The sequence below is a fragment of the Dipodomys merriami genome, unplaced genomic scaffold (genome assembly GCF_024711535.1).
Source record: "Dipodomys merriami isolate MVZ:Mamm:240054 unplaced genomic scaffold, mDipMer1.0.p SCAF_26, whole genome shotgun sequence".
In the NCBI taxonomy this organism is placed as follows: Eukaryota; Metazoa; Chordata; class Mammalia; order Rodentia; family Heteromyidae; genus Dipodomys; species Dipodomys merriami.
The window spans coordinates 2202594-2229595 of NW_027204048.1; the positions used below are offsets into that span (position 1 = coordinate 2202594).

The following is a 27002-nucleotide window of genomic DNA, read 5'->3' on the forward strand; positions in this document are numbered from 1 at the left end:
CTAGCTCCCCCATCTCAGACAACAGTCCATCCTCAGGCTTTCCCCCCAGAAAACCATTCCTCCTCAGTTGCCTGTCAACAAAATGGGGAATTCTCAGGCCCTGATTAATAGAACAATCTCCAAAAGTGTTTTTCTTCCCTAAGGAAGCAGTGGGGAAGTCAGCATGTTGGCACAAGCCTGTCAGAAGTTTTTTTTCTCCATGACAACCTTCAGCAACTCTGACCTATGCCCAAGGATTGTAAAGCTCAAGACTCAGTGGGTTTCAGCCACAGCCTTCCTTCTAGCCCTGCCCCACAGAATGTCACAGGAGGTGAGCAGAGCTCTATTTATTTGCAGGAACAAAACTATTTCTTCTCCTCTAACCAGCAGAGATTTAATTTACTCTTTTTTAGACAAGTCAGCAGCTTTGATATCAAGGCAGAAAAGACTGTGTGAACTGGGACCTTTAAAATGTAATAATCCTTAAGAATTTCTCTCACCTACTCCTAGACCCCTTATGACCTTTGACCTTTACCCTATCCATTAACAATCATCTGTCAAGAATCATCCTTAGTCACAAATCATTCCATGTTCCCCAAACCATTCCTTCCTCCTTTCTCAAGTCCATACATAAGACTCTAGCTAGAACCTCAGAGTTGTTTATTTCTCTTTTTTACATGTTTACTAGCCCCAAGACCATCATTGACTGTACTCAGGATTGGATCCTGTCTATACACTCAGGGTAATTTCAACATATCCACCTACATCTACCCTGAAATTGCTACAAGACCCAAAATACTGCTTCTGTGATTTGCAGGCAACACCAAAAAAATGGCTTTTTCCAATCAGAAGATTTTTATTCCATTAGTTGGCAAACATTCTTTAGTACCTCTTAAGTCTGTAGCACTTCTTAGGCCTATAATTAAAAATGAGAGAAGAAAAATACTTTTTATACTTACAATATTACCTAACTCCTTTCTTTCTTTCTTTCTTTCTTTCTTTCTTTCTTTCTTTCTTTCTTTCTTTCTTTCTTTCTTTCTTTCTTTCTTTCTCTTTCTTTCTTTCTTCCTTTCTTCCTTCCTTCCTTCCTTCCTTCCTTCCTTCCTTCCTTCCTTCCTTCCTTCCTTCCTTCCTTCCTTCCTTCCTTCCTTTCATCCTAGGGCTTGAACTCAGAGCCAAGATACTGTCTCTGAGCTTTTTTGTCAAGGCTAGCTCTCTACAACTTGAACCACAGCTCCACTTCTGGCTTTTAGGTGACTAATTGGAGATAAGAGTCTCATGGACTTTCCTGTCTGGGCTGGCTTTGAACTGTGATCCTTAGATCTTAGCCTCCTGAGTCACTAGAATTACAGGCATAAGCCATGGGTACCTGGCAATTTTACTTTTCTGTTACCTCACCAAACATCCTAATTGAACTGTTAACTTCTCAGACATCACTATTTCTCATCCAGGAGTCAAGGTCCTGGGGATGTCTGCACTCAGACAGAGACATAAATTCTCCACCTGGAGCTTTTATAATCCCCCTGGAAGCTGAACATACATGGCCATGGAAAAAACACAGTATGGGCTGTGATCCTGGAACAACTTCATTTACCATGGAGAAAAGAAGGAAATAAAACAAGCCAATGGCAGAAAATGGAGGGTTGATAATGAAAACAAAATTTGTTCAAAGTAAAGGTAACTTTAGTCAGGCACTGGTGGCTTACATCTGTAAGTTCTAGTTACTCAGTGGCAGACACTCTTCAAAGTTGGTCCAGAAAGGAAAGTCCATGAGACTCTTATCACCTGTTAGCCACCAAAAAGCCAGAAGTAGAGCTATCGTTCAAGTGGTAGAGTACCAGCTATAAGCAAAAATGCCAAAGGAGAATATGAAGCCCTAAATTCAAGTTCCAGTACCAACACTAACTAAAAATAAAATACATAAATAAATGTGAATTTATATACAAACATACAACAGATTCAATACTTATTTATGCTTTTAATGATAAACCTAATTGCCTTTCACATACAAGTATTTATTTGTCCAACGTCTCAGGAATGTAAGATAACAACTAGCTTCTAGAATCTTCAGGGCCAGAGCTCTGAGTCTTGAAAGACAATGCATTGCCATAGTGTTTGACAAGCCAAAAAAAAATTATAAGTTCCTATCAGAAGTACAAGTACTAAGGCAAGGGGTGGGTTGGTAATGGAATAAACTACCAAGAATTATTGAAAAAATCATATATTAATATGTAAGAAAGTCACAAATGGAGAAAAACATTGATATCAAGCCTTGAATTTGAGCAGAGATCATGTTCATATTTTGTATGGTCACCAAAGCATCTCTAGTCTCATCTTGACATTCAAAACTTTTACTAAAACATTTTTCTGAGGTAAAGAATTTTCTCTTCCCAGACTTAACAAAAAGATGGCTTTTTGGAAAAGAAAAGAGGTAATTTTAGAAAAATATTCACAGAAAGTTTTGAATTACATGTTTCCTGGAAAGGGTCCTCATCATATTTGAAAAGATTTCACATTTTCTTTAACAACCTATCTAATAATTCCTCTAGATGGTGCCTAATGCCTCTTTTCTTTGAGTATATTAGTTTAACAGCAGCATTATTAGAAAGTGGAAATTCCTTTTAGCTTAGGCTTTAGAACCTGTACTATACTTTGGCAACACAGCAAGAGAAAATGGAAACAAATGTGAATATTTCAAATGGTAGTTCTTCAAACTGGAATTGCTTCCTGCTACCCCAACTACATCCACCCCTACTACCAGATAGACAGACAGATGACAGAGATAATCACTGATAGTCAGATAGACAGACAGAAAGGTTTGACAAAACTAGATATCCATAAATACCATGAATGACTATGCTATTTCTCCAAGCTGAGAACCATGGGTGAAGGCACCTAAATTCTGATAGGATTATTTTTGCCATATCTTTCCTAGAGAATACAATGATCCTGTCTTTTTAATTGCCCTTATTCCCTAGACCTACAGCTAGGAAGATTCAGAGCAAAATTTGGGGAGGAAAGTTTAAAACTTAGTCAGTCCCTTCACAGGTTTGGGTGATGTAAGATAGGATTCTTATCTGCTGTGATTTACCATCCCAACAATGAATGGGGACATGCACATAAAAGACTACCCAAATAAGCTTGTTAATTCAAATGCCGGAACTGCATGATGTGCTATGTTAATACTTCCTTTGGTTCTGACCTTATCTTGTTAGACTTTGTGGGAACTCCCTTTTTGTGGAGACCTTTCCAGATGCCTGCCCCTTGTCATCTAAGAATTATCTCATAGAATTCCAGCCTCACCAGAAGAGTGCTATGGCTGTTTCCATTTTTTCAGAGAAGCAAACTAATATTCAATCATGTCAGGACATCTCTCCAAGGATTTGAACCTAGATTTACCTAAAACCTGACCTCTGAATTCTACACTCTTAGCCACTGCAGAGACAATAATCCAGCATCTTCAATATGGGATAATTTCTAGAATTCTACACAATAGGTTTTTGCAAGTAACTATGACCCCAAAACAATAGTTATTGAAAAGGAGTAAGGACACTTTTAAGACTATCTCCTGTGTTGTCTCTATATAGAACTAGACTAGATTTTTTTGTTTCTTTTGTATGTTCTTCCCTCATGATATAACCCCTGTTGTCACTGTATTTGATTCCTATGCCCTGTATCTTGTATATACATTTTTCTAATTTGGGGAGGGGAAGGGAAGTAACAAAATGCCGAAACAACTATACAGGTTGACCCACTGTAACAATGAGACCCACAAGACACTATGTTGAAAACAAACTTTTCAACTAGAGGCAGGGAAGAGTTGGGGAGGAGTGTAGGGAAAGGATAGTGGGAAGAGTTGGGGAGGAATGTAGGGAAAGGATAGTAGGGGAAAACAAAGGAGGGGATAACAATACTCAATAGGAAATGTACTTATTACTTGACTCATGTAACTGTAATGCCTCTGTATGTTATCTTTTTTTTTTTAGCTTTTTTTTGTGTGAAAATACTGTACAGAGGGGTTACAATTACATGGGCAAGATAATGAGTACATTTCTTATCAAGCATTGTAGCCTCCTCCTTTGTTTCCCCTTCCTATCCCTTCCCATCCTCCCCCCCCCCCACACCAAAGTTGTAAAGTTCCTTTTTGACATAAGGACTTGTACATCTCATTGTTTCATTGTTGCAATGGGTCCACCTGTATCCCTATTTAAACAAGTTAATCACTTTTTCTTAAAGAAAATTACTTCTACGTATTCTAAAACCTTTAGAAACTTCCTCTATTGTTAAAAATTAACAAAAACAGTTAGAGACACAGCCAAGTATAATCTGTACCTGATATTGGTAAATAAAGACTCCAGTAGGCAATAAAATATAGGTTTTCTGCGATAATTTTTGGGAGATCTAGACAATTAACATAACATTGTTTTCTATTTTATATTACATCTCAAGTATTCTGATAACTCATAGTAGCCTTACATTGCAAATTGGAGGATGTGGACCTACAAAGACATTATGACACAGTTTTGCCATGTTGTACCATGAAGAGTCTCAGGATAGAAATAGTCTTCATAGGAAACTGCTATCAAGAAAGTATCCTAAATTCATGTTTATGCCTAAACATTTATTTGGAGGTGGTCTCTTACAACATTGGTCAATAGAAAACACCAGAAGCTTACCAGGACCTGTTCAGTAACTTAAGGTGTATTCTGCAGCTAATTCATTGTGGCAGGCAAGAAGAGAACCATGTCTCTAGAGACTGAAGTCACTACAGGAGCCTGAAAGCTTTTCCTACGCCTGGGGTAGCTCCCTGCTCACAGCTCCTCTTACCCACTTCGAGGCCAAAACTATATCTGCTGCCCTGTGGGTGGAACTCTGGGATCTCCCCATCATTGGTCCAAGTTCCAAGAAGTCACAGAGCTGCTATTCATCATGTGTGGGTCCATCAGCTGGTACCCCTGCAGCTCATCTCTGTGTGGAGGAAGGGTGGTATTCACCTGGATAAGCATGCAGACTGCACTGGTGGGTCTTTGTTTAAAAAAAAAAAAAAAAAAGATGCCAGTCCCCATCATCTGCTTATTTGCAAAGAGCAGAGACCTGGCCTCAGAGACTAAAATGTTCCAGGCTCTGGTGAAAGCGGACAACCTCAAATCATCTGCAGTCCAGTTTCCATCAAAGCCTGGCTCAGCAAAGGGAATGTGGGATGGGAGTCTCTAAGATCCCATGCTGTATCCGTTTGTAATTATGGCACTGGGAGATTAAATTCTTGGGCTACTCGAGCCTCCTTGCAGATCTGATGTCCTTGTCACTTCTCCCAGCTTTCCCTGGCTCTCTCGGGAAGAAAATGAAATCAACATCTGCATTTTTCATAAAATCTGTGCATTCCATCACTCATTGTCTCTGCAAAAAGAAAATCCTTTCAGCCCATGGTGCCACACAAAGCTGGGCTCCTATGGAATTCATGGCCCTCTCCTTCCTAGTAATGACTTTCTCTTTTCATTGCCAAGAACTTAAGGACAAATGTTGGCTCAGTTACAGCAACTGTGCCAACTATTAAGGGCAGTTGAAGTTCTGATTTCTTTTCTTATTCTTTATTCCCTCTTACTTTTTATAGTGGTCACTTTGTTATATAAAATAATTGTCATCAATTCTGGAAATATTCATGGAAAATCAATGACCACATTACTAATATTCACGCAATAAAAAATGGCTATCCTATATAGGTTGATAATGAAATAATCTTATAGTTGGTTTTATAAGAAATGAGTAAATTATTTCCTCCCTGATGTTTTACATTTCAGAATAAAAGCTCATTAAAATAAAACCTTCTTGAAACCTCAAACCAACATATAAATTATCATTTTTTGAAAAATGCTTTTTCCTCCTTCCCTATTTATTTCAGGCAAACCAATGTTCTATTTATGAGTCGTGAGGGGAACAAAATGACAATGATCAGCCTGGGCTATAAGAATTCTAAGATGCCTTCAAGTCATCACGAATCACAGAAGAAAGCTCTTAACCCCCAGGCAGGCCAAATGATCCATTACAAAGAGAAATTTGGAGCTCATATTTCTGTCCCAGCTTCAGGATAACTCAAGCACAGCATGGAGAAAAATGAACATCAGGCAAAATGTCAAAAAAGGAGACTGGTTCAAGTGGTAAAAGTTTAGAATCTCTGTGTGGGTCTCTTTTGATTCTGACACAATTTTTCAGCTAACATTTATAGGTGCTCTGAGTAAAAAGAGGAGCACAATGGGAGTAACACTACCAATTTTATCTCCACTGTTTGACTTCTTATCCTGACCTTTTTATAGAAAGCTAGAAATTACTTCTATTTTGTGGAGCTAAACTACAAAACAGCTAGTTGAAAGAATCCTAGTCATAAGGAGTTGTATAAAATCACAATAAATAGCAGTTATTTTGCAGAAAGAAATATATCTCAAAATCATAAATAAATCTCTTATACGAACCTTTATTTAGGGGATTGTGTGTGTGTGTGTGTGTGTGTGTGTGTGTGTGTGTGTGTGTGTGTGTGTGTGTGGCACACATGCGCACGTGCTGGTACTGGGATTTGAACTCAAAGGCCTCTTGCTCTTGTATAGTTTATTCAATCAAGGCTGACACTCTTAACACTTGAGCCATAGTTCTACTTTGGGCATTTCTCTGGTTAATTGGGGATAAGAATCTCAAGGACATTTTCTTCGCAGGCTAGCTTGGAACCAGGATCCTCAGATCTCAGCTTCCTGAGCAGCTAGGATTAAAGGTGCAGCCACCAGCACCCAGGAGAATAGCAGTATTTTTTTTACGTATAGTTTTGAGGTAGCCTGTACAGCCTCCTTTATAGAGACAGAAACTGGAAGGAGAAGCAGGTATGGAAACAGTTAAAATCTTTAATAAACAGAATTTCAGTTTTACAATGTGGAAAGACTTCTGGAGGTGCTTGGTGGTGACATTTGCACAGAATGTAAATTTACATAATATCATTGATCCATACTCTTAAAAATGGCTGAAATGGCCAGGCACTTTTAGCTTATACCTATAATCCTAGCTACTCAGGAAACTGAATTCTGAGGACCAGGATTCAAAGCTAGACCAGGCAGGAAAGACCATGAGATTCTTATCTCCAGTTAACCAGCAAAAAGTTGGACATGGAACTATGGCTGAAGTAGTAGAGCACCAACCTTGAGTGACAAAGCTAAGAAACAGCTCCCAGGCAGATCCTAAATTCAAGCCCCAGTATTTCATACAAAAAGGAAGCTAAAATAGTCCATTTGTTTTTTATGTATTTTACCAAAAATTTAAAGGTATATACAGAGAAACATATATATTTGATAAAGGCCTTGCAATTAAAGGGTGTGAAAGACAATTATAAAACAAAATGGAGTACAAACTATTTACCTTCAGAGTCCAGCAGAACTGTTAGCAAAGAAACTGAAAAATAAATTGGACTGTGACCATTGAACAAAATAAAATTACAAAACAAGTCAATGATCTGAAGAATTGCAAAGTCTGAATAATTGCTTAATCTGATTCCTGATTGGTCAGCACACAAAGGTCAATATCACAATCAGCGCCACACACCATTTCTATAAGACGAGAGCCACCTGCTAATACACCAAGGGCTTAAGGGAACACCACCCTTTGCATCTGTCCTCTTAACCACAGTGCCTGCTCAATGCCAAATCTAAGCGAGTCCTTTTACTTTTTGATTCTTCTTCCAGTGTTACACAATCTGCTCTTCCCTCCAAATATAGACAGACACACAAAATAGAAACTAACAGGAAAGTTCAGACTCTACATCAGGCACTACTGCAAACATTTCACCCATGTATCAATCAACACAAATTGACCTCACCGAAACTCAATGAGAACAGTTCTGTTATTGTCCTTACGTCTACCTGGGGGAACTAAGGCACAGGAAGCTTTAGTAACCAGTAAAAGTAGCAGGGGTCTATTTAACCCATTGCTTCCTAGCAGACTCTTCCGTGTCTTCCCTCGTACCTGCTTTACAACAGGTATGATTCCTCTACACAAACTAAAAGAAAATAGAAAATGAATGGGTCAATCCCTTCGCATACAACTGATGTAGTGATTTTTTTCCAATTCAGAAACAAGAAAAAAAGTAGTGAGGAAATAAATTAAAATTTTAAGTATTATTATCACTTTTTCAGGCTCTTCCTAAGGTATCAGTACAAATAAATAAATAAAGTACTTAGCCATAATGGACTGATTGTTGAAATGCTACAGTTAGCCAGAGACAAACTGCTCAGAAGAAAAATGTATGGAGAAGAGAAGAGAAAATGGTGAAACAGGAAGTGCTAATGAGCCCTAACAGTCCTACGGTGTGCCAGAGACAGACCCATGCTTTGCCCACCATGTGTCTGTGATGCCATCACACACTTGTTGTTGGAAGGGACTCCAGCATGGGCTGTCCTTGTCAGAAACGTGGACTCTAAACTTAATGACCACTGGAGAGAAGGGTTGGAGCACTTCAATGATGGAGCCATCTGGACAGCTGGGGAACCTCACTGCTGATACACACCCTGAACTTACCCAGTTCTAGAGTATCATCACAGCTCAAAACAATGACAGTGAGATAGATCAATAGGACACAAGCCTGATCAGATTGGTCCATAGGCCCTTGGTTCTGAGCACAGGGCCTACACAGTTTAGAAGCCTTTCTTCTGTTTCCTTTTAGCAAGTTCCTTCCATGAGGCAAGGAAAAATCCACAGAGCTATCAGGAGACTCTCAGCTGTAGCTCATCCCCTCTTTTCCTGATCAGGTTCTCAGGATCCCATGATTCCTCCATTCAAAAAGTGAGTTTGTTCCTAGGGCCTATGCAGGCTAGATCTGTCCTCCTGAGAGTATAACATGCCTCAGACGTGCACATTCCTATACATGATGGTGTGAGGGTGTGAAGGCCCAAGGCTGTTGTTTATGGTACTGTTAATAGATTGTCCATATTCCTGTTGATAGGTTGTTGAAAGGGAAGGGTGGGATGATCTGAGTCTCTACCTGTACCCTTGAAAGGGGCTATGCAAATGGTGCAATGATAGAAATGGAAGTAAGTCCCAATAACTAGGGCCCAGGAAAGTGTCAGGTCAGGAGACATGTCCAAAACACATCAGCTGACAAGAAAGAAAGAAAGAAAGAAAGAAAGAAAGAAAGAAAGAAAGAAAGAAAGAAAGAAAGAAAGAAAGAAAGAAAGAAAGAAAGAAAGAAAGAAAGAAAGAAAGAAAGAAGGGAGGGAGGGAGGGAGGGAGGGAGGGAGGGAGGGAGGGAGGGATAGGAAGGAGAGAGGAAGGGATAAGAGGGAGGGAGGGAGAGGAGGGTGGTCTGAGTGAAAGAGGAAAGCAAGGAGAAGGGTGGAAAAGAGGGAGGGGCTGGGTACCTGTGGCTCATGCCAGTAATCCTAGCTACTCAGGAGGCTGAGATCTGAGGATCACGGTTCAAAGCCAGCCCAGGCAGGAAAGTCTGTGAGACTCAAATCTCCAATAAACCACTAGAAAACTGGAAGTGGTGCTATAGCTCAAGCAGTAGAGTGCTCGACTTGAGCTGAAGAGTGCAGGGACAGCACCCAAGCCCAGAGTTCAAGCCCCATAACCGACCAAAAAAAAAAAAAAAAGAGGGAGGGGAGGAGGAGAGAAAGGAGGTGGAAGGAAGGCGGGAAGGCAGGAAGGCAGGAAGGGAGGAGGGAGGGAGGGAGGGAAGGAGGAAGAAATGAAGGAAGGAAGGAAGGAAGGAAGGAAGGAAGGAGTCAATATAAGCCCATGTAAACATTCCAGCTCTCCTCCACAAAAAACGATGATTCATCAAAAGAATATATATCACACTCTAGACTGTACAAGTATAGTTATAAAACAAAATAAAGAATATGCAATGACTGACCAAATATATCCTAGGCTAGGCTGGTTAAGTAAGACACCAAGAAATTAAAACTCCAGAAGACAGTTTTTACTAGTGAGAGAGAGCATTTCCTTGAAAGAATAAGTGAAACAACAAAGAAATGAGATCTCAGAGGGTCATAGTTCACCGTGAGACCTGTGACTCAACTGAAATGAAGATTTTTCCCATGAGAATTAAATATTATGTGTCAGTTCTGGAACACCATTCCTTTCTAATAAATCTGTGACCAAACTACACATGGAACTTAAATCCTTTTCATTTGTATGTATACTATAAGCACATCATATCATGTAGGCATAAATATATAGATTTTTTTATGTCCAGAGAGAATTATATTTTAGAATTCTTCAACACAATCTGTTTACCTATGGATTCCCCACTCTATATTTAAAAGCCTTCCAATCTCATATATCTATCAATTATTTTATGATCCATTTGGCAAGCAACCATCAAAATTGACTAATCATGTTAATTATTATAGATATAAAGGGATCCTCATGAAACGTGAAGATTTGTCCAATGCATTTTGACTGCAAAGGCATAAGACTGTCCATTATCAAATGGTGCATTAAACTAGCCCAAGACATGATCCTTTTATATGCCTGATATTTGTAGTTATTTGAGAAAAATGAACAGCCTCTCCTATCATTACCACAAGGAAGATAAATCACATCTGAAATCTCACTCCAGCATCACTTTTTATATGAAGCACCATAAATGCAGTCACAGGGAAAGCTGTAATTGATCCACAAGGCTATCCACTATTAGCTATTACAGGATGGAAAAGTCACAAGTCTTTCTCATTAGACCCATTTGTTTGTTGGAGATCAGATATCCTTAGAATAATTATTCCCCCCCACCCAGATTTATTTCTGCTATTGGGCTTAGCTGTTCTGCATCTGCCTTCATCTGCAGTCACTCACCCTCCCATCTTCTTTCCATGTGTTCATCTACCTCTGGGTACACAATCAGCCTACTTCTTTAGATTTTTCCTTTCCATCATTCATCATAGGAGATAAATGGAGAAAATTTGTTTTATATTCTTAGAAAAGGGAAGATTCATCTCAGCCTCATCTACAACAAAATGCAATAAATTAAAAAAGCAACATGTCTACTAAAAAAAATTCTATTTTACAAGAAGAGGAGGGAAAGGGAAAAGAAAAGGTGTGTCATAGTTCATAACTGACATCAGAAGACATTCAAACTGCTAACATTTTGCAAAAGAAAAAATATTCCTATTTTTTTTTATTTTAATTTTTATTTTTTGTGAACACACTGTACAGAGGGGTTACAATTACATGGGCAGGTTAATGCGTACATTTCTTAGCAAGCATTGCAGGCTCCTCCTTTGTTTACCCTTCACATCCCTTTCCTACTTTTTAAAGAGATTTTGAATCAATATTTCTTAAAGGCCACCACCAACCAATAGATGAAGAAAATCACTATTGGGTATGACCACATGACTCACTGAAGAAAAAGAAAAGAAATATAAATAACTTAGAAACATATAAAACACTTTCATTCTGGGTCATAATTACAAAAATGCAAACTAAAATAGCAAAGATACTATTTCTCAGAAATCTAATCGACAAATAGTGTTGGTTTAATCGACTAAAACCTTAGTACCAATTTTGGTAGGAAAATAAAATAAGGTGAAGTCTTTGCAAAATAATTTGGAAATATCTATCAAAACCACAAATATCCCTATGATTCAAATTCTAGGCCATTTCCCTATAAGAAAAGTCATCCATGTGTGTAAGTACTTGTGCATTAGGTCATTCAATAGGAAATTGGTTACAGAAATCCCTCTATTCCATCCATGGATTACTGTAGCCCTGAAGAAGATAAGATTTGTGTACATTATGCTCATGTAGGAAACACTGTTTGGACAGACCAGGTAAAAAAACTATCAAGATACAGAACATTCTCTCAAATGTGTATAAACCCCAAACAATTACATCTGTGCTATGTAGGCGCATAAACTATTTGTAAAAGGAGACATACCAACTAAAATCAACAGTAAGAGCTGGGTAGTAGAGTGTTTGCCTCGCATGCATTAGGCCCTGGGTTCGATTCTTCAGCACCATATAAGCAGAAAAAGCCGGAAGTGGCCCTGTGGCTCAAGTAGTAGGGCGCTATCCTTGAGCAAAATTGCTGAGGGACAGTGCCCAGGGCCCAGAGTTCAGGCCCCATGACTGACAAAAATAATAAAGAAAGAAAGAATGAATGAATGATAAATAAATAAATAAATAAACAAATAAGTAAAATCAACAGTAGCTATTGAAGAGAGGGGACTGAGGCTGGTGTCAAAGGTAGAAGGTAAACTAATATTTCCTAAGATATTCTTGCATGTTTTTCATTTTTATCATATTCTGATATTACTTTTTAAGAAGTTAACTACTAATAAGATACCAGGCGAAATAAAAAAAATTAACACATTTCAGAGAAAAGATGTGCCAAAAAAATCACTCCAAAGAATTAAAAAGGCTCCCAGGCATGAGAAGCCTTGGCTAAAGGCAATAACCTTTCTAAAGAAAGAATGTGTCAATCAGAATTGGTACTGGGCATTGAAAACAGGAGTGTTGTCCATCCAGGGACACAGGTCTGGGCCAAAGTACTTTAAGTTCTACAATTCCCTTTATGGAGATGGATGCTTCAGGCAAGCTTAGCTTAATGTCACTGAACATTTTAAGTGCAGAATTAAATGCCCTTGCTCTAATTCCAAGATCACCAAGCAGGCTTGTTCTCCTTTATAGATCTGCTTGCATAGAAAGAAACTCTCACACTGATTGCTGTATTCTTGTCCACTTACTAGTTATAGGCCTCTTTATATTGTAATATAATGACAGCCAAGTTTACTTTTTTAACTAAAAATTAAAAAGAAAACCTTGGACTTTATTTTAAGAGACATGGGGAGCTCCAGGGCAGTTATAAGCAGAGTCATGATAAGATCAGCATTTTGAGAAGTGTTGTTTGTGGATGGAGGATAGGACTGCAGGCAGAGACTTAACCTGGGAAGTCACTGCAGTGTTTTAACTAAAGCATGATGGCAGCATGAATCACATTATTTTTCCTAAGTTCTTAGTTGATGTTTGTTTTCCCTCCCAGATTGCAAGCTTGGTAACAAGAGAGGAATCAAACCAGTCATTGTTACCCACTCCCAACAACCTAGCACCATGTCTGGCGCAGAGAAGACTGAAATCAAGATTTGAAGAGAGTAGAGAGCAGAGATGTAGGGCAGGAGGAAGGAAATAGATGGTAGAGAATTTTAAAAAGTAAACAAACTGAAGAAATGTTTAAGAAAATCTGATAAGATTTTCTGATAAGATTTGTCTGCTGAAAGGAGAGAGCCTAGCCCGGTTGCTGGACCTCTGTACCAAGAGAGGTGTTGATTAACGTTGGTAATAGGTCCAAGTTCTTCCTAAAAAATTATGAGCACAGATTCAGATATCCATAGCATGAAGAAGGTAACAAAGATCCAGATTCATAAAGGAAAAAAGAACATCAGCTTATTTACCTCCCCTGTAATAGTATTGAAGCTTGAAATCATGGCTTGATGCTCTACTACTCTTTACTCTTTTTGCTTTAGTTACTTTTCAAATAGTGTCTCACATTTATATCCCGGCTGGCCTGCATCATTGTGGTCCTCCTATTTATACTTCCCACAGAGATGGAAGACAGGTGAGCCACCATGCCCATCTTTTAGGGCTTGAGATGAGACCTCGTGAACTTGCATTCCCCGGGCTGGATTTGAATCTTGATAACTCCCAAGGAGCTAGGATTTCAGGTGGGAGCTGCCATGTCCAGTTAAGAGACATTAGCTCCTGAGGGAGAAGCAGAGAAAAGGGAATCCACAAATAAGAATAAAAAGCAGCAGCCAGACAAGTGGGAAAACAACAGAAGAGGTGATATGAAGACCAAGGGAAAATGATGCTTCCAGCAGGAAGTGAGAAATGAAGCCAAGTTCTGCTAAAAAGTCAATACCATTACAGCTGAGGAAAATACCCATAAAGGTCTTTGGGGACTCCGGTGGAGTGAGTTTGGTGAAGCAGCAGAACAAGACTGGATTACAGGGTGAGGAAACCGACATAATGAAATACAGATTACTTTCTCAAGTCTGGATTTGTAGAAAGGGCAGCCAGCTCGTGAAGGGAGATAAAGGAGGGAATTCTGGGTTTTAGTTTTGAGTGTGTCTGTATGTGTGCCAATCCTGGGGCTTGAACTCAGGGCCTACACGCTGACCTTAAGCTTTTTTGCTCAAGACTAACACTCACTCTACCACTTGAGCCACAGCTTCACTTGTGGCTGTTTTTTTTTTTCTTTTTATGCTTCATTGTTTCTAAGAGTCTTGTGGACTTTCCTGCTCTACTTGGATTCAAACTGTGATCCTCAGATTTCAGCCTCCAGAGTAGTAGCTGAGATTACAGTGTAGTTAAGATTACAGGCATGCGTCACAGGTGGGAATGGTATTAAAAGGAAATGTCCAAAGTAGAAGAAACAGAGCCCCACTCCAAAGTGAATCTTTAGATGTTGAGTGTAAAATAAAACTGAAAATACAGGCTCTTAAGAGGGAGGATGTTGCTGAAAGAGAAAAGTGTAGAGATGTTGGGATCTGTAATAGAGATGAAGTGATTAGTGGCAAGGAGAATGCCCTGCAGCCCTTCCCTCATATCCAAAAGGAAAGGTGAGTTGCAGATACCTGCAAGCATCCTCCAATGCAAGAGGAGTGGAGGTAGCCACAAGCATATAAAAACTTATTTGGAAGAGATAAAATACCAACACTCAGTAGGGTTATAGCCACCACAGATGAGGACTGGGGAACTTCCACCTCCAACCTACATATCAGGGCCACATCCTACTGTTAGGCATGTTCAGATGCATGTGCATCTGTGTCTTTCTGAAATAAATTCGTGTTTGCATGGTTTGAGTTAAGTGACAGTCAGACCAAAAAAAAAAAAAAAAGACAGCCATGACAGTCAGAAAAAAAAAGTGGTTAACTCTTACAGCCAAAATGAAAGAAATGTGAAGGACAGAAAGACAAGATTTGATTTTAATGACTTCTTCTAATGACACAGGAAGTGGACCAAAAGGGCAACCCATGAGAGCCCTCTAGAACCTTGTCTGCAAATGTGACCAGGGCTGAACTGAAAAAGTTATCAACAGGGGTGGATGTTCTCATAAACTCGGAACTATCTGTGCAATTGCTTAAATCTTTGCAATGCCTGTTAAGAAAAGTGTCCCTGGCATCAGGGATCAGAGCTTGCATCTATTCGCAAGAAATTATGGGAGGGCAGCTACTCCTGGTGAGAGCTGAACTTAGAGAAAACCCACAGGTTGGACTTCTGTAACCTAGCCATCAAAAGCATAGGGCAGGTTCTGCTGAGACAAGGGTGAAGTTGAGAAAAGAAAATAGTTTGGTGGCTATGGCTAACTGATAGGCAGTCATAGAATCTCTTAGGGACTCACAGCCATCAGATCCTGAACTCCAGGTTCAAAGCTCAGGCTGGGGAGGTTAAGTGATTACCCACAGTCTCAGGACTGGATACGGTTGAAGTCTGTATAGAAACCCATCTTAGTCCATTTTCTATCACAACAACAAAATACCTGAGGCTGGGTATCTTATAAAGAAAGGCTGTGTTAGCTCATAGTTTTATAGGCCCAAGAGCATGAAGAACATGACATGGGCATTTTAGCTTCTTGTGAGGGATTCATGGAACCAGAGTAGAAAGTCAGCAATGCAGACGTGCATGCAAAGATAGACATGAGACAGAGGGAGAGGAAGCTGACCACTTTAAAACAACGCACTCTCCTGGTAACTAATCTACAACCATAAGACCTAATTTACTCCCTGAAGATATGAAACTAGCTCTCCAAAGATGTGACTCTATTCATGAAGGTGCATGTTCCATGTCTCAACTACTTCCTGCTAGACTTTCTCCTAAGGTTCTACCATGTCTCAATAACAATGCAACAGAAGCTGAGCTTCCTAGTCAACAATATTTGAGGTCAAACCACATCCAAACTATGTCAAGCCCAAATCCTCCCACCCTGCACTCCTTTTAGTCCTACCAGGTTCCTTAGCTTTGTCACCTGTATACGCTAATCTCATCCAGACTGGGTTAGCCACAGATCGCCCATCTGAGAAGAGCACAGAAGATTCCTTCACCATCCAGCAAAGGGCTTTACAGTCCAACATCTACTTGAGTGAGGGCTTTAAGTGCGTGCGTGCATCTATCTGTCTGTCCATCTGTGAACTGGAGACAATGAGAAGGGAGCTGAAAGCCTACCACACACAGGAAAAAGAATGAAGAATCACAAGGGAAAATGGTCAAACACAGGTTTCTTTGTTCTGCTTGATATGAAACAAAAATACTTGACTAGATAATTCATAAACACGGAATTGCTCATAATTCTAGTTCTAGAGGCTGGGAAGCCCAGCATCAAATCATCAGTAGGTCCTGAGTTGTGTGCAGGCCCATTTGTCTTAACTGGCACCTTTTACATGGTGTCCTCATGGTGGAAAGAAGACTTGAGCTGGTGCAGCCCTCTTGTGTAAGGACAGCAATCTCATTGTTATAAGCTCATGTTCTAATCACTTCCCACCATTACCAGGTTGGGGGGGGGGTGTTAAATTTCAACATATAAATTAAAGAGGAGCACAAACATTCAGATTATAGTACCAGGGAACACACACACACACACACACACATACATACACACACACACACACACAACCTTCCACAATAGTTTTCATGTGTGGGGTAGTAACAGTACAGAGTTGAAGCAAAACTGAGAGTCAAGTAAAAAGAGCATGTGGTTGATTGGTTTACTTTTTAGGGTTTTAATCAGACCTTGCCAGGGAATTCAGAAGTCACTGTGTTAAGCTCTCTCCTGGCAGTCCTCACCCCTGTAGGGAAGGGAGGCAACATGACCTCCTGTGTAAGAGTCAGAGATTTGTACACAGGTCCTCTGCCAGCTCACAGTGAGGGAATCAGGGGTACATGAAGGAGAGACAACTCTTCTTCCAAGGTTTAGAGTTTGTAAGATCCCATCTTTTTCAATTGCACTAAAGACTTCAGAAGAAGAAAACTAGACTTTCTCCATCTTTTGGTTCAGATTATGTACATAGACACAGATGATGAATGTAGATACAATAGGTCTCTGAGTAATCAGGTTGACTAACAAGTTGATGTACTAGCATTTGCAAACTTTACTCAGAGATGTGCCATCAAGTCCCAGCGGGGAGACCCTCAAAATGATTCATTTAAGAAGTTAAATCCCCTGAGTGCCAGTGGCTCATGCTTGTAATCCTCACTACTTGGGAGATCTGAGGATTGCAGTTCAAAACCAGCTCCAGCAGAAACGTCTGTGAGACTCTTTTCTCCAGGTAACTGCTCAAAAAAAGCTGGAAGCGGAGCTTTGGCTCATGTGGTAGAGAGCTGGCTTTGAGGGAAAATGTCTAGGCCCTGAGTTCAAGCCCTGGGATCAGCACAAAAAACAAAGAAGGGGGAAGAGAAGGGAGAGAATCAGGAGGAGGAGGAGGAGGAAGAAAAGAAAGAGATTGTTAAATCCTCAGTTATCAGGAAAAATTTAATTTATGGTAATTAAATTAAAAGAATCACATAGTGTGGAGAGTGTAGATGTTTACCATAGATGTATATGCTCATAAATACATGATATACACACAAATATAGTTCTGGTTTGTGTACCTAATTATTTGTGGGGTGTGTGTGTGTGTGTGTGTGTGTGTGTGTGTGTGTGTGTGTGTGTGTGTGTGTGTGTGTGTGCTGGCACTGGGGCTTGAACGCAGGGTCTGGGCCCTGTCAGCTTTTTCATTCATGGCTGTGCTCTATCACTTGTGCTACAACTCCACTTTCAGGTTTTTGGTGGTTAATTGGGAGATAAGAGTCTCAGAGACTATCCTGTTCTCAGCTTCCTGAGTAGCTAGGATTACAGACATTCCGAACCACCAGCACCTGGTTTAGATAATTCTTGAGTTGTGAAGATTATAGGAAAGAGTGAGGTGTTTAAAAAAAAAGGGACTTGTCCCCACGACTGACAAAAAAGGGGGGGACTTGTTTATAATGAAAAATAGACTCCAACTAGGGTGTCATTAATAGTTATATTCTCAGTGAGGAGATGCAATGTTCCTTCAGGCATTCAAATCATGTATCTCTTAATAGTATACCAGATTGCAACCGCACTGAATGGACGTGGGGCAGAGGGTGGAAGGGGCGAGGATGAGATGAAGCCTCAGTCCCCTTTCTCTCCCTCATCATGCTGTTTAATGTATGAACACCTTTTAAACCTCTAGATCTCTTTTAGAATTGTCTGGACTTTGGTGACCAAATTGTGTAGCAACTGGAATTAAGTACACGGAGCCCTAAGTGAGGTATTAGGCCGGGCTCCACCCCTAACAGTGTCTGCTCAGAGAGACCTGGGGAAAACAGATTGTCTTGGCCACCTCTCAGAGGCTACAGAGACCATTTTTGACTGGTTCAGAGTGAGATTTCACAGCTAAATTAGCAGATATCCACAGGCACTTACAGATGCTAGCAGATAAGTCCCACATGAAACCAGAGATTTGTCTCAGAAGTGCATTCTTACTGGAAAAGTCTTAGAGCAAGCTACTGATGACACATAAAATGGCAGTTGAATGGACTGTGAAGTTTTCACATTGTCTCAGTGGTAGAACTCCATCACTAGTCTTAGGGTATTGAGAAAGCAAAAGGCAAAAGAGAAATCAGGAAAGAGTGCATCATCTGGCCAAGTCAGGGGGACATTTGCACAGACATAGCTATTCCAAGCCAAATCAGTTAACAGGCTTGGTAGAAAGGGTGGTGAGTTCTTCCACTCACATACTCTTCCCTGAGTTCTCTGTCCTCCCTTAATGCCAACCCACTAGGATAGCCTGGCAGCACAATCTTAGCATCCTACATTGCTGCCAACTCATAAGGGCTTTTCTTGGCAGCTTGACTTTATGTTTGAATTGCTGGAAGACAAAGAATATTTGAAATTTTAAAAGTGTATATGCACAGTAAATTAAACAACCGCCACCACAAAAATAAATGTACGTGTTCCCATTCGAAAGATAAGGTCACTGCTTCTGGATCAGTAGTAGCTCATGCATTTTCTTCATGACTTGGTCCCCTACGCTTGTCTTCTCACTGCTGAAACTTTGTTAGTAGTAGGCTGGTGTCAGATGCGTAGTCTAAGGACCATACATGCCTAGTTCTGGCAAAGCCTGTAATGAAACATGACCTTAGGTAACTCTCTTTACTGCTCTTGGTATTTGCAAAGAGAAGGCTGAAGGACTTTTCTTAAGGTCTTTCTCTGAGTTCTGGATTCTGGGCCTACAACATCCTCCTCGCCCAGTACTACTCAACCACCAGCCTTGTCAGCAGCTCCCACTTAAAAAGACTAAACTTAGGGAAATAAAGAGCAGACACTGAAACATCCATGCAAAACCTGGTCGCTAAAGTTCTTCAGATTCACACATGCTGTTGATGGTGGGCACCATGCCCCCTACCTTCCTTTTTGATAGCTAATATATGCTTTGGGAACTTCAGAGCCAGGAGAAAATTGTCTGAGCATCAAGCCCAAAAGCCCTTGCTCCGTGCCTGTAGCTCATGACTGTAAGCCTCAGAGTGCTGAGATCTGAGGATCCAGGTTCAAAGTCAGCCCAGGCCAGGAAAGGCCACAGATTTCTTTTCTCCACTTAACCAGTGAAAAGCTGGAAATAGAAATGTGGCTCAAGTGGTAGAGTGCCAGGCATGATCAAAATAGTCAAGTGAGAGCTTTAGGCCCTGAGCTCAAGCCCCAGTAACAACACACACACACACACACACACACACACACACACACACACACACACACACACACACACACACACACACACACACACACACACACACACACACACACACACACACACACACACACACACACACCTCAGTTTTCACCCAACAAGCTGAGGCCAGAGGCATTAGGCAGCTACCTTGAGATCTGGTAATAAGTTATCAGGGACTTGGGGATACATTCCCAGGTCAATGACTCCTCTTCCATGCTATCTATTTATTTGAAACCTATAAGAAGAACTTAGTACTTATATATTTTGGGTAGGATTATTATAACTTCAGAAGCACTCACTCATTCATCTCCCAGATCAATATTTATGACTTCCAGTCCCTTGGACACTCCAGAGAGCAAAGTAAGTGGTGAGAAGCCCCCCCTCATTATGTGGGACCTTTGCCTGTTTTAATGGAAATCGATCAGCAATCGAATGTAGAACTAAAATTATCAGGCTCCTGCAGAGCTTAGATCTCTGCCATTTAGGGCTGGAGGGTGGGATTTGTGTTTAAAATAGCTTGACCAAGGAGATTATGAAAACAATCAACTATTAATAATCCATGTTTCCCCTCTATCCTCTCTTTTTCTCTCCTCTCTCTCCCTCCCTCCCCACCCCCACACACACTGCAAGCAAGTAAAAAGTTTACCATGCCTACATAATCTCTCTTGAATCATCCTATTGATTTATAGGCATCAAGAGAGCCTCAAAATTGACATTTCTCAAAGAGGTAGCAGATCCAGTGCCACAAATACATCTTACCACCTTTACCTAAGCTTTGGAGAAGGAGAAAGTTAAGTTAGCTTAGAAGATTATCCCAGTGTATGATATTTAGCAATGGTTTGAACATATTTCTTTCCCTAACAGGCAAGAGTGAGCAAGGAGTTAAAACCAGGGGCACTTTATTTAGTACGCAAGACAGTGGGGGGGGGGGAAGGAGGGGGAGAAAAAGAAAGAGAAAAGAAATTCAATTCCTTTCCCCCTGTGAACAAAAAGTCTAGGTTTTATACTCCTATGACCTAGATATAGTCAAAGAGATCATACAGACTGTTCCTAGGGAGAAAGAGACCTCAACTCAACTGTTCAGCCAACTCTTTGGCTTACAAACCACTCTTACAAGAGAATATTGAAACAGACACAAAAAGAGGTTTAACTGAATAACCTTAAACAGATCTAAACTCAGAGAAAAGTAGTGACACATTGTTTCTCCCTTCCATTACTTGCTGCTGTTCTCTTGTTAGCTCTCTGAATTCCCATAAGGAAATATCACTTTTCCAAGAAGAATAAGGAGAAGAGGAAGAAAAAAAGAGGAGGAGGAGGAGGAAGAGGAGGAGGAAACAAACCATATTTTCCTGTACAGTTAATGGGAGATAGGAAGGACAGGAGAGAGAAAAGTGTCAGAAAAGTCATGGTGCTTTTCCATTGTTGTATGCAATCTAAGAAATATCTCCAGGTTGCATAGATTGAAGATTTGTAATGAAAAAGGTTCCAAATCCTTGTGCTTAGCTGTAGTCTACAAAATATTTCTGCTACGAAGACAGCATGTTGTCAACTCTAGCTTGCAAGCTGTATTAAATAATGAATGATGTAAATTAGACTGTCTTATTTATTAACAAGTCCAGTGTGGCTTATGTAACCACACTCAAAATATAAATGCATGGTTCTTAAATGCATAAAAAGCACAACCCAAAGTTCTAGAAGCCCCAAAGGAGGAGCCGAGAAGTAAATAGCAGAGTAATAAAAACTGATGCCTTCCACTGAATCCTACTGAATGCCAAGTTCTGTTTTTAAGTATGATTAATTGCAATGGCAAAGCTTATTAAGGTGAGAGGTCCAAAATCAATGTATTAATGACATAATATTACAGCTGCTTAAACAAGCCAACAATAAATTGCATATAGATGCTCTGACAATACAAGCTGCAGATTCTGCTTATGTTAAACTGAGGGAAAAATATTAGACTTGTTTCTCATTATTTTTCTTTGTTCTGGGTCTTGATCTCAGGACCTGGGTGATGTCCCTTAGCTTTTTGTCTTGCGGCTGGTGCTCCAACATTTGAGCTCTACCTCCATTTCCAGTTTTTGATGGTTAATTGGAGATAAAAATCTCGTGGACTTCTCAACCAGGGCTGGCTTCAAACTGAGATCCTCAGATCTCAGTCTCCTGAGTAGCTAGGATTACAAGCATGGCCCACAGGTTACTGACATGGTTTCTTGAGACTAATACTCAAGAAACTCTGAACAAAACCCCCACTGGCCTTCATAAAACATGTGCTTTCTAAAAGTACCTGTCCTTACACACACACACACACACACACATACACAGAAAGAGAGAAAAAAAGAGGGAGTATTGGTTATGGATATTCATATGTATATAGGGATGTACTTAACACACTGTATACTGGAAAATGGTTAAGATACTAACTTTGATGTTATGTGTATTTTTAGCACAGTGAAAACATAGTCCATAACCCATTTTAACCGTGCATTTTTCATACTTGGTAGGACAGAACTTACCCTTGGTGATATAGTTTGGTATTTATACAATAGGCAACTAAATAGTCAGTTGGATAATTCTAACAATAGACTTTAATGTTGAGTCCCAATTTTATATGACATTGGTATTTTTTTTGTTTTTGTTTTTGTCAATCATGGCACTTGAACTCAGGGCCTGGGTGCTGTCCCTAAGGGTTTTGTTTTTTGTTTTGTTTTATTTTTTTGTTTTGCTCATTATACCACTTTGAGTTTTGGTTACTTGGAGATAAGAGTCTCAGGGACTTTTCTGCCCAGGCTGGCTTTGAACCACAATCCTCATAACTTAGCCTCCTGAGTAGCTTGGATTACAGGCATGAGCTACCAGCACCCAGTTACATTGGTATTATTTTAAAGCTTAACTTAGCACAACTGTGAGTTAAGCATTGTCAATATCAGGAGCTTCCACTCAGCACTGAGTATGGATTATAGACAGAGTATGGATTACTATGTAGAGAAATAGAGATACAACATAGCAGCTTAGTAGGTAAACAATATAAGACTGTTATTGGGACAGAATAGTTTTTATTAAAATAAGTTAGAAGCTTGGTGTTGGTTGCTAACACTTGTAATCCTAGCTAGTCAGGAACTCAGGAGGCTCAGATATGAATATTGAGGTTCAAAGTCAACCTGCACAGAAAAGCCTTGATCAAAAAAGCTAAGGAAGAGCTCTCGGCTCTGAGTTCAAGCCCTACTATCAGCACAAAAGATAAAGTAAAATCTGTTTGAACAATCACTGGCAATAAAATGTCAGCTGAGCCTGAAATGTGTGCAAACACAAAACTGTCTTACTTTTTGATTAATCCGTGTATATATTTTAAGATATTTTACCACTGGCTATCTCTGAACTCCAAGGGCAAAATGGCCTAATATAAAGATGCTAAAAGATACACAATTTTTAGTGATAAATGAAGTAGTAAATGTGTTGCTTTATCAAACTTTCAATGCAGATTGTTTACACTTATTTCTGATTGTTTTTTTTTTAAATATGTAACTTCAGCCACACACCAAGTAGATTAAAACTTCAAGACAAGTTATTTTAGGAATACCATTGGATTTAATAACAAAGTTTTAAAAATGCCTAGTTTGGTTCCAACTGTAGCTGGTATCCACTGGCCAAGAATTTCAAAGCTGTTCAAGCAAATATTAATATGTAAGAAGGAGAGCACAGATGGTGTCGTAGAGTGAAACAAATTCATCCACGGATGTCATTTTGAGATCAAAAAGGCAGAATGAAAAATAAGTATGAGGTGCCTTCCAAACAAGTATTGCGATACATTTTACCTGGGCACTGATGGGCAAGGTTGAAACACAGCTGAAGGACAGAATACACAAACATACCTTTTCCCGTTCCTCAATCTTCTCCCCCAGACTAATATTATTAACCTAATTGAATGCATCTTAAGTACTCTGTCCCATAGCTCTCAGCTCCTCCAGTACCAATGTGTTTTTAAACCAGGAGAAAAAAAAAAAAGAGCAAACCCCTAGAATGTTGTAAATGAAAGATCATGACAAATGCTTTTAGTCAACATTTCAAAAACCCATCTCAAAAAAAAAAATGGAAGATAGAAACCTGCCATTAGATATTAAAGAAAAGAAACAATTGTGAGAACAGATAGAAGAAAGCTCTGCTGAAATCTATTGATTTCATTAAAGACCCGGAAGGTTAGATTAAGGTAACTTTTTAATTTAAAGATAATTTTGTTGCTTTCTTTTCTCAGCTGTTAGCCTCAAAAATATTAAAGTGAAAAAGCATTAGCGATAGCTCATCTCTCTCTTTACTATAGGTCTATAATTTAAGACAGACTTTAAAAGCAATCACAAAGGAAAAAGCCCCAATACTGAACTGTATAAATACACCCTTCACGGCATCTAAGCAGCCCTGAAGGATTCTGAATTCCATATGGCCTCCTCCATCTGACTACTGGCATCCATCTCATGAAAAAGACTGACTCTTCAGACCAGCCTGTGAGAGCACCAACCAGCCCAGCCTGAGGCTGGTATGGGTAGTGCCCTACCCACCCTCCTCTCCTGCCTGAGGTGCTGCTCTCTCCTTGCCAAAAAGATTGAGACTTTGGCATTCCAGACTCAGCCCCATGGTTGGCTGCTCCCAGCAGATCCTGCTATGCCAGGCCTGCGTATCCCCCTCCAACTCTGTTGTCATTTCCTTCTGCCCAAGCCTTACAATGTGAGCATCACAGCAGAACAGGCAACAGAGACCAGGAAGGTCTCTTACTTACATTAAAAACAGGTTATCTTCATCAACTACGTTGGCAGAAACATGGTTGAGCATTTTCTCTGTGGGGGGAGGGAATGCATGCGCACTCGCCAACCGGAAGGCCACAGCCCAAGCCCTACTTTCAAGGCTGTCTATCTATCTCAGTGTCAAACATTGTAAAGAAAATCAGGGAAAAGTTTGTCTCACAATCTCTTGGTGCAAATGAATAAGGCCTCGTGTTCATGAAATATAGGAAATAGCCACGTCCCTAAGAAAGGAAAAAAATGATAGTAGAGGTGATGTAGGAATTCTAGACTGAGAACTGGTGAATCCTTGCTTGGCAATGCAATTGCCACAAGTTATCTGAAGGGAAGAAAGAAATACATCGTTTTGCCTCTCCACCAAGTCAGGACACTCTATATCATTTCTGGGGACTTAAAGGTCCCAGTCTAAAGCTAGCATGCATCAGAGTACTACACCATCCTGCCTAGCCCCAGGAAATTATTCAATGGGTAATTAAGATTTATAATCCAAATGGTCTCCAAATCATATCTCTGGGAAGTCAAGTCCAAATTAAATCAGAGCAGGCTTTTAGGCTTCCAACGATCACATTTTCTCTTTTGAGCAAGTGCATTTCAACACTCAGAACTTCTCCTCTTACAGATCATTTTCAAGGCCATCTCTAGATGCAATCTCCTAAGCAAAAATCTGATAGAGGAAATGAAATGGGAAATTGGTTAACTCCAAGCCTTAGAGAAAGATGTTTAAGCAAGAGACTCTTAACTTCCTTCAACAGATTGCTGAAAGTTAATTATTTTAACCTCCTTGCTAGTAAACACGACTGTAACTTCTCCTGACACAGCATTTCACAAAACAAAAAATGTCCAAAACTGTTACTGCATATGAAAAGGCTAAAGCACACCTATCAGAACTTTGAAATATAAAATGTATCAAGAATTTCTCTCTCAAAGGAAAAGATTCATATATTGATATATTTCGCCTATAGTACTTATTTTGAAGTGCATTCCATCTTCCTGCCTTAGCAGCCTCAAGACAGTGAAAACACACAGGTAAGTGGCAGATGGCTCCTCCTGTATTTCTGGTGTCTGACTTCTTCCCACACTTGAGACAGACAGCATGCACATCCAGAAACTACCACCTGGTCAGCCTGAGCCCCAAGATCCAGAAGAGAAAGAGGGCACAAGGCACTCACATTTCGGTGATGTTCTCAGGGTCTGCACTGTTCATCTCCAACCTCGGGAAAGCCACGATGCCAGGAGAAGGGTCGTTGCACCAAATCCGAGAAACACTGCATTTACAAGACACTGGGCAAGCGAGAGCTGCCCTCCAGAAGCCCAAAAGCAGCCAGCAGAAGCTCCAGAGCCTTGCCATGGCGGGTGCATGCCACCTCATCCAGGACGACATCCCTAGCCGCCAGTGCCAGGCGGAGTGCGTGTTCCCGCGCTGCAGCCGCCGGCTTCCCCCGCCCGGGCGGGGAGGCCTTCCCGGCGCTCTCTGCCCTCTCCGCTCGCTGCGCTTGTCGCAGACGCGCCAAGTGGTGCGTGTCCAAAGCTGAGTGTGTCCGGGAATGAACGTGTTCCAGCGGGTGGCGAGGTTTACAGGGGCCGGGGCATCACGGGCCGCTTCGCAGGGGGCGCTACCGCCGCGCGGAGCTGCACCGACGATGAGGCTGCATGGCCCGGCACGCCTGGCACCGGCCGGCGGCGCTCCCGGGACTCGCGGGGCGCAGACTCCTGGTTACATGCGCAGGGGGATCCGGAACGCTCCACGGGGCTGAGGATAAATAGACACACATAAGACGAAGCGTAGGATCCTACCTACCTACCACGAATTGGGACTCTGTCCCTCCGCGATTGCCTCACTTCCCCCGCCCCATCCCTACCACCAGACCCCAACCCGAAGACTGAAGATGGATGGAGCATCCAGTCCCGGGGCCCAGGGATCCACTTGCCCGGTGATGGCACCGGCGACGCTTGGACTACCAATATGCCCACCCTCTCTCCAAGCCTGAGGCCGAGGGAAGGAAGCTAGGGAAAAGGTCCTCGAGATGGGATGCCATGGCACAGGCCGGGCACAGGACGCTTTAAAGGGGAACAAGGAGCCTGCCGGTGTCGGTGCTCTGCGACGGGGGTGGGGGGACCCCAATGATGCTGCAGAATCCACCGCAGCCGCTGGGCGCAGGGGGCGCGGGCAGGTGGCGCGGCACGTCCCACCTGGGAAGCAGCTGTGGCCGCCCCAGGGGCGGAGTGGGGGGGGGTGGAATCCGTGAAGGCCCCCCGAGGCGACTGAGGGCACTGTCTGCGCTGCTCACCCAGCCTTCGGCGCCTCAAGCCCGCCGCGGAACCTGGATCCAGGCTCCGGCTGCTGCTAGGCACTGAGCGCAGTGAGCGCAGAGAGAGAGAGGTGGGGGAGAGAGGGGGGGGAGAAGAGGGGGAGAAGAGGGGAGGGGGGGCGAGAGAGAGAGAGAGAGAGAGAGAGAGAGAGAGAGAGAGAGAGAGAGAG

The 27002-nt window shown here is 41.2% G+C and overlaps 1 protein-coding gene across 6 annotated transcripts in view; it reads right to left on the bottom strand.

Moving 5' to 3' along the window:
* The window catches only part of Ntrk2 (neurotrophic receptor tyrosine kinase 2), a 370633-nt gene extending 344406 nt beyond the window's left edge, over positions 1–26227 (bottom strand). For 4 of the 6 annotated variants that reach the window (XM_070035481.1, XM_070035480.1, XM_070035483.1 and 1 more), the window contains exon 1: positions 25693–25986. In XM_070035481.1, coding sequence (XP_069891582.1) covers positions 25693–25904 — 212 coding nt within the window. In that variant the 5' untranslated portion in view covers positions 25905–25986. Of the gene's footprint in view, positions 1–25692 lie in introns of all 6 variants that reach the window. The other 2 variants (XM_070035478.1, XM_070035479.1) reach the window with 2 other exon arrangements.
* Positions 26228–27002: the final 775 nt, after the last annotated feature.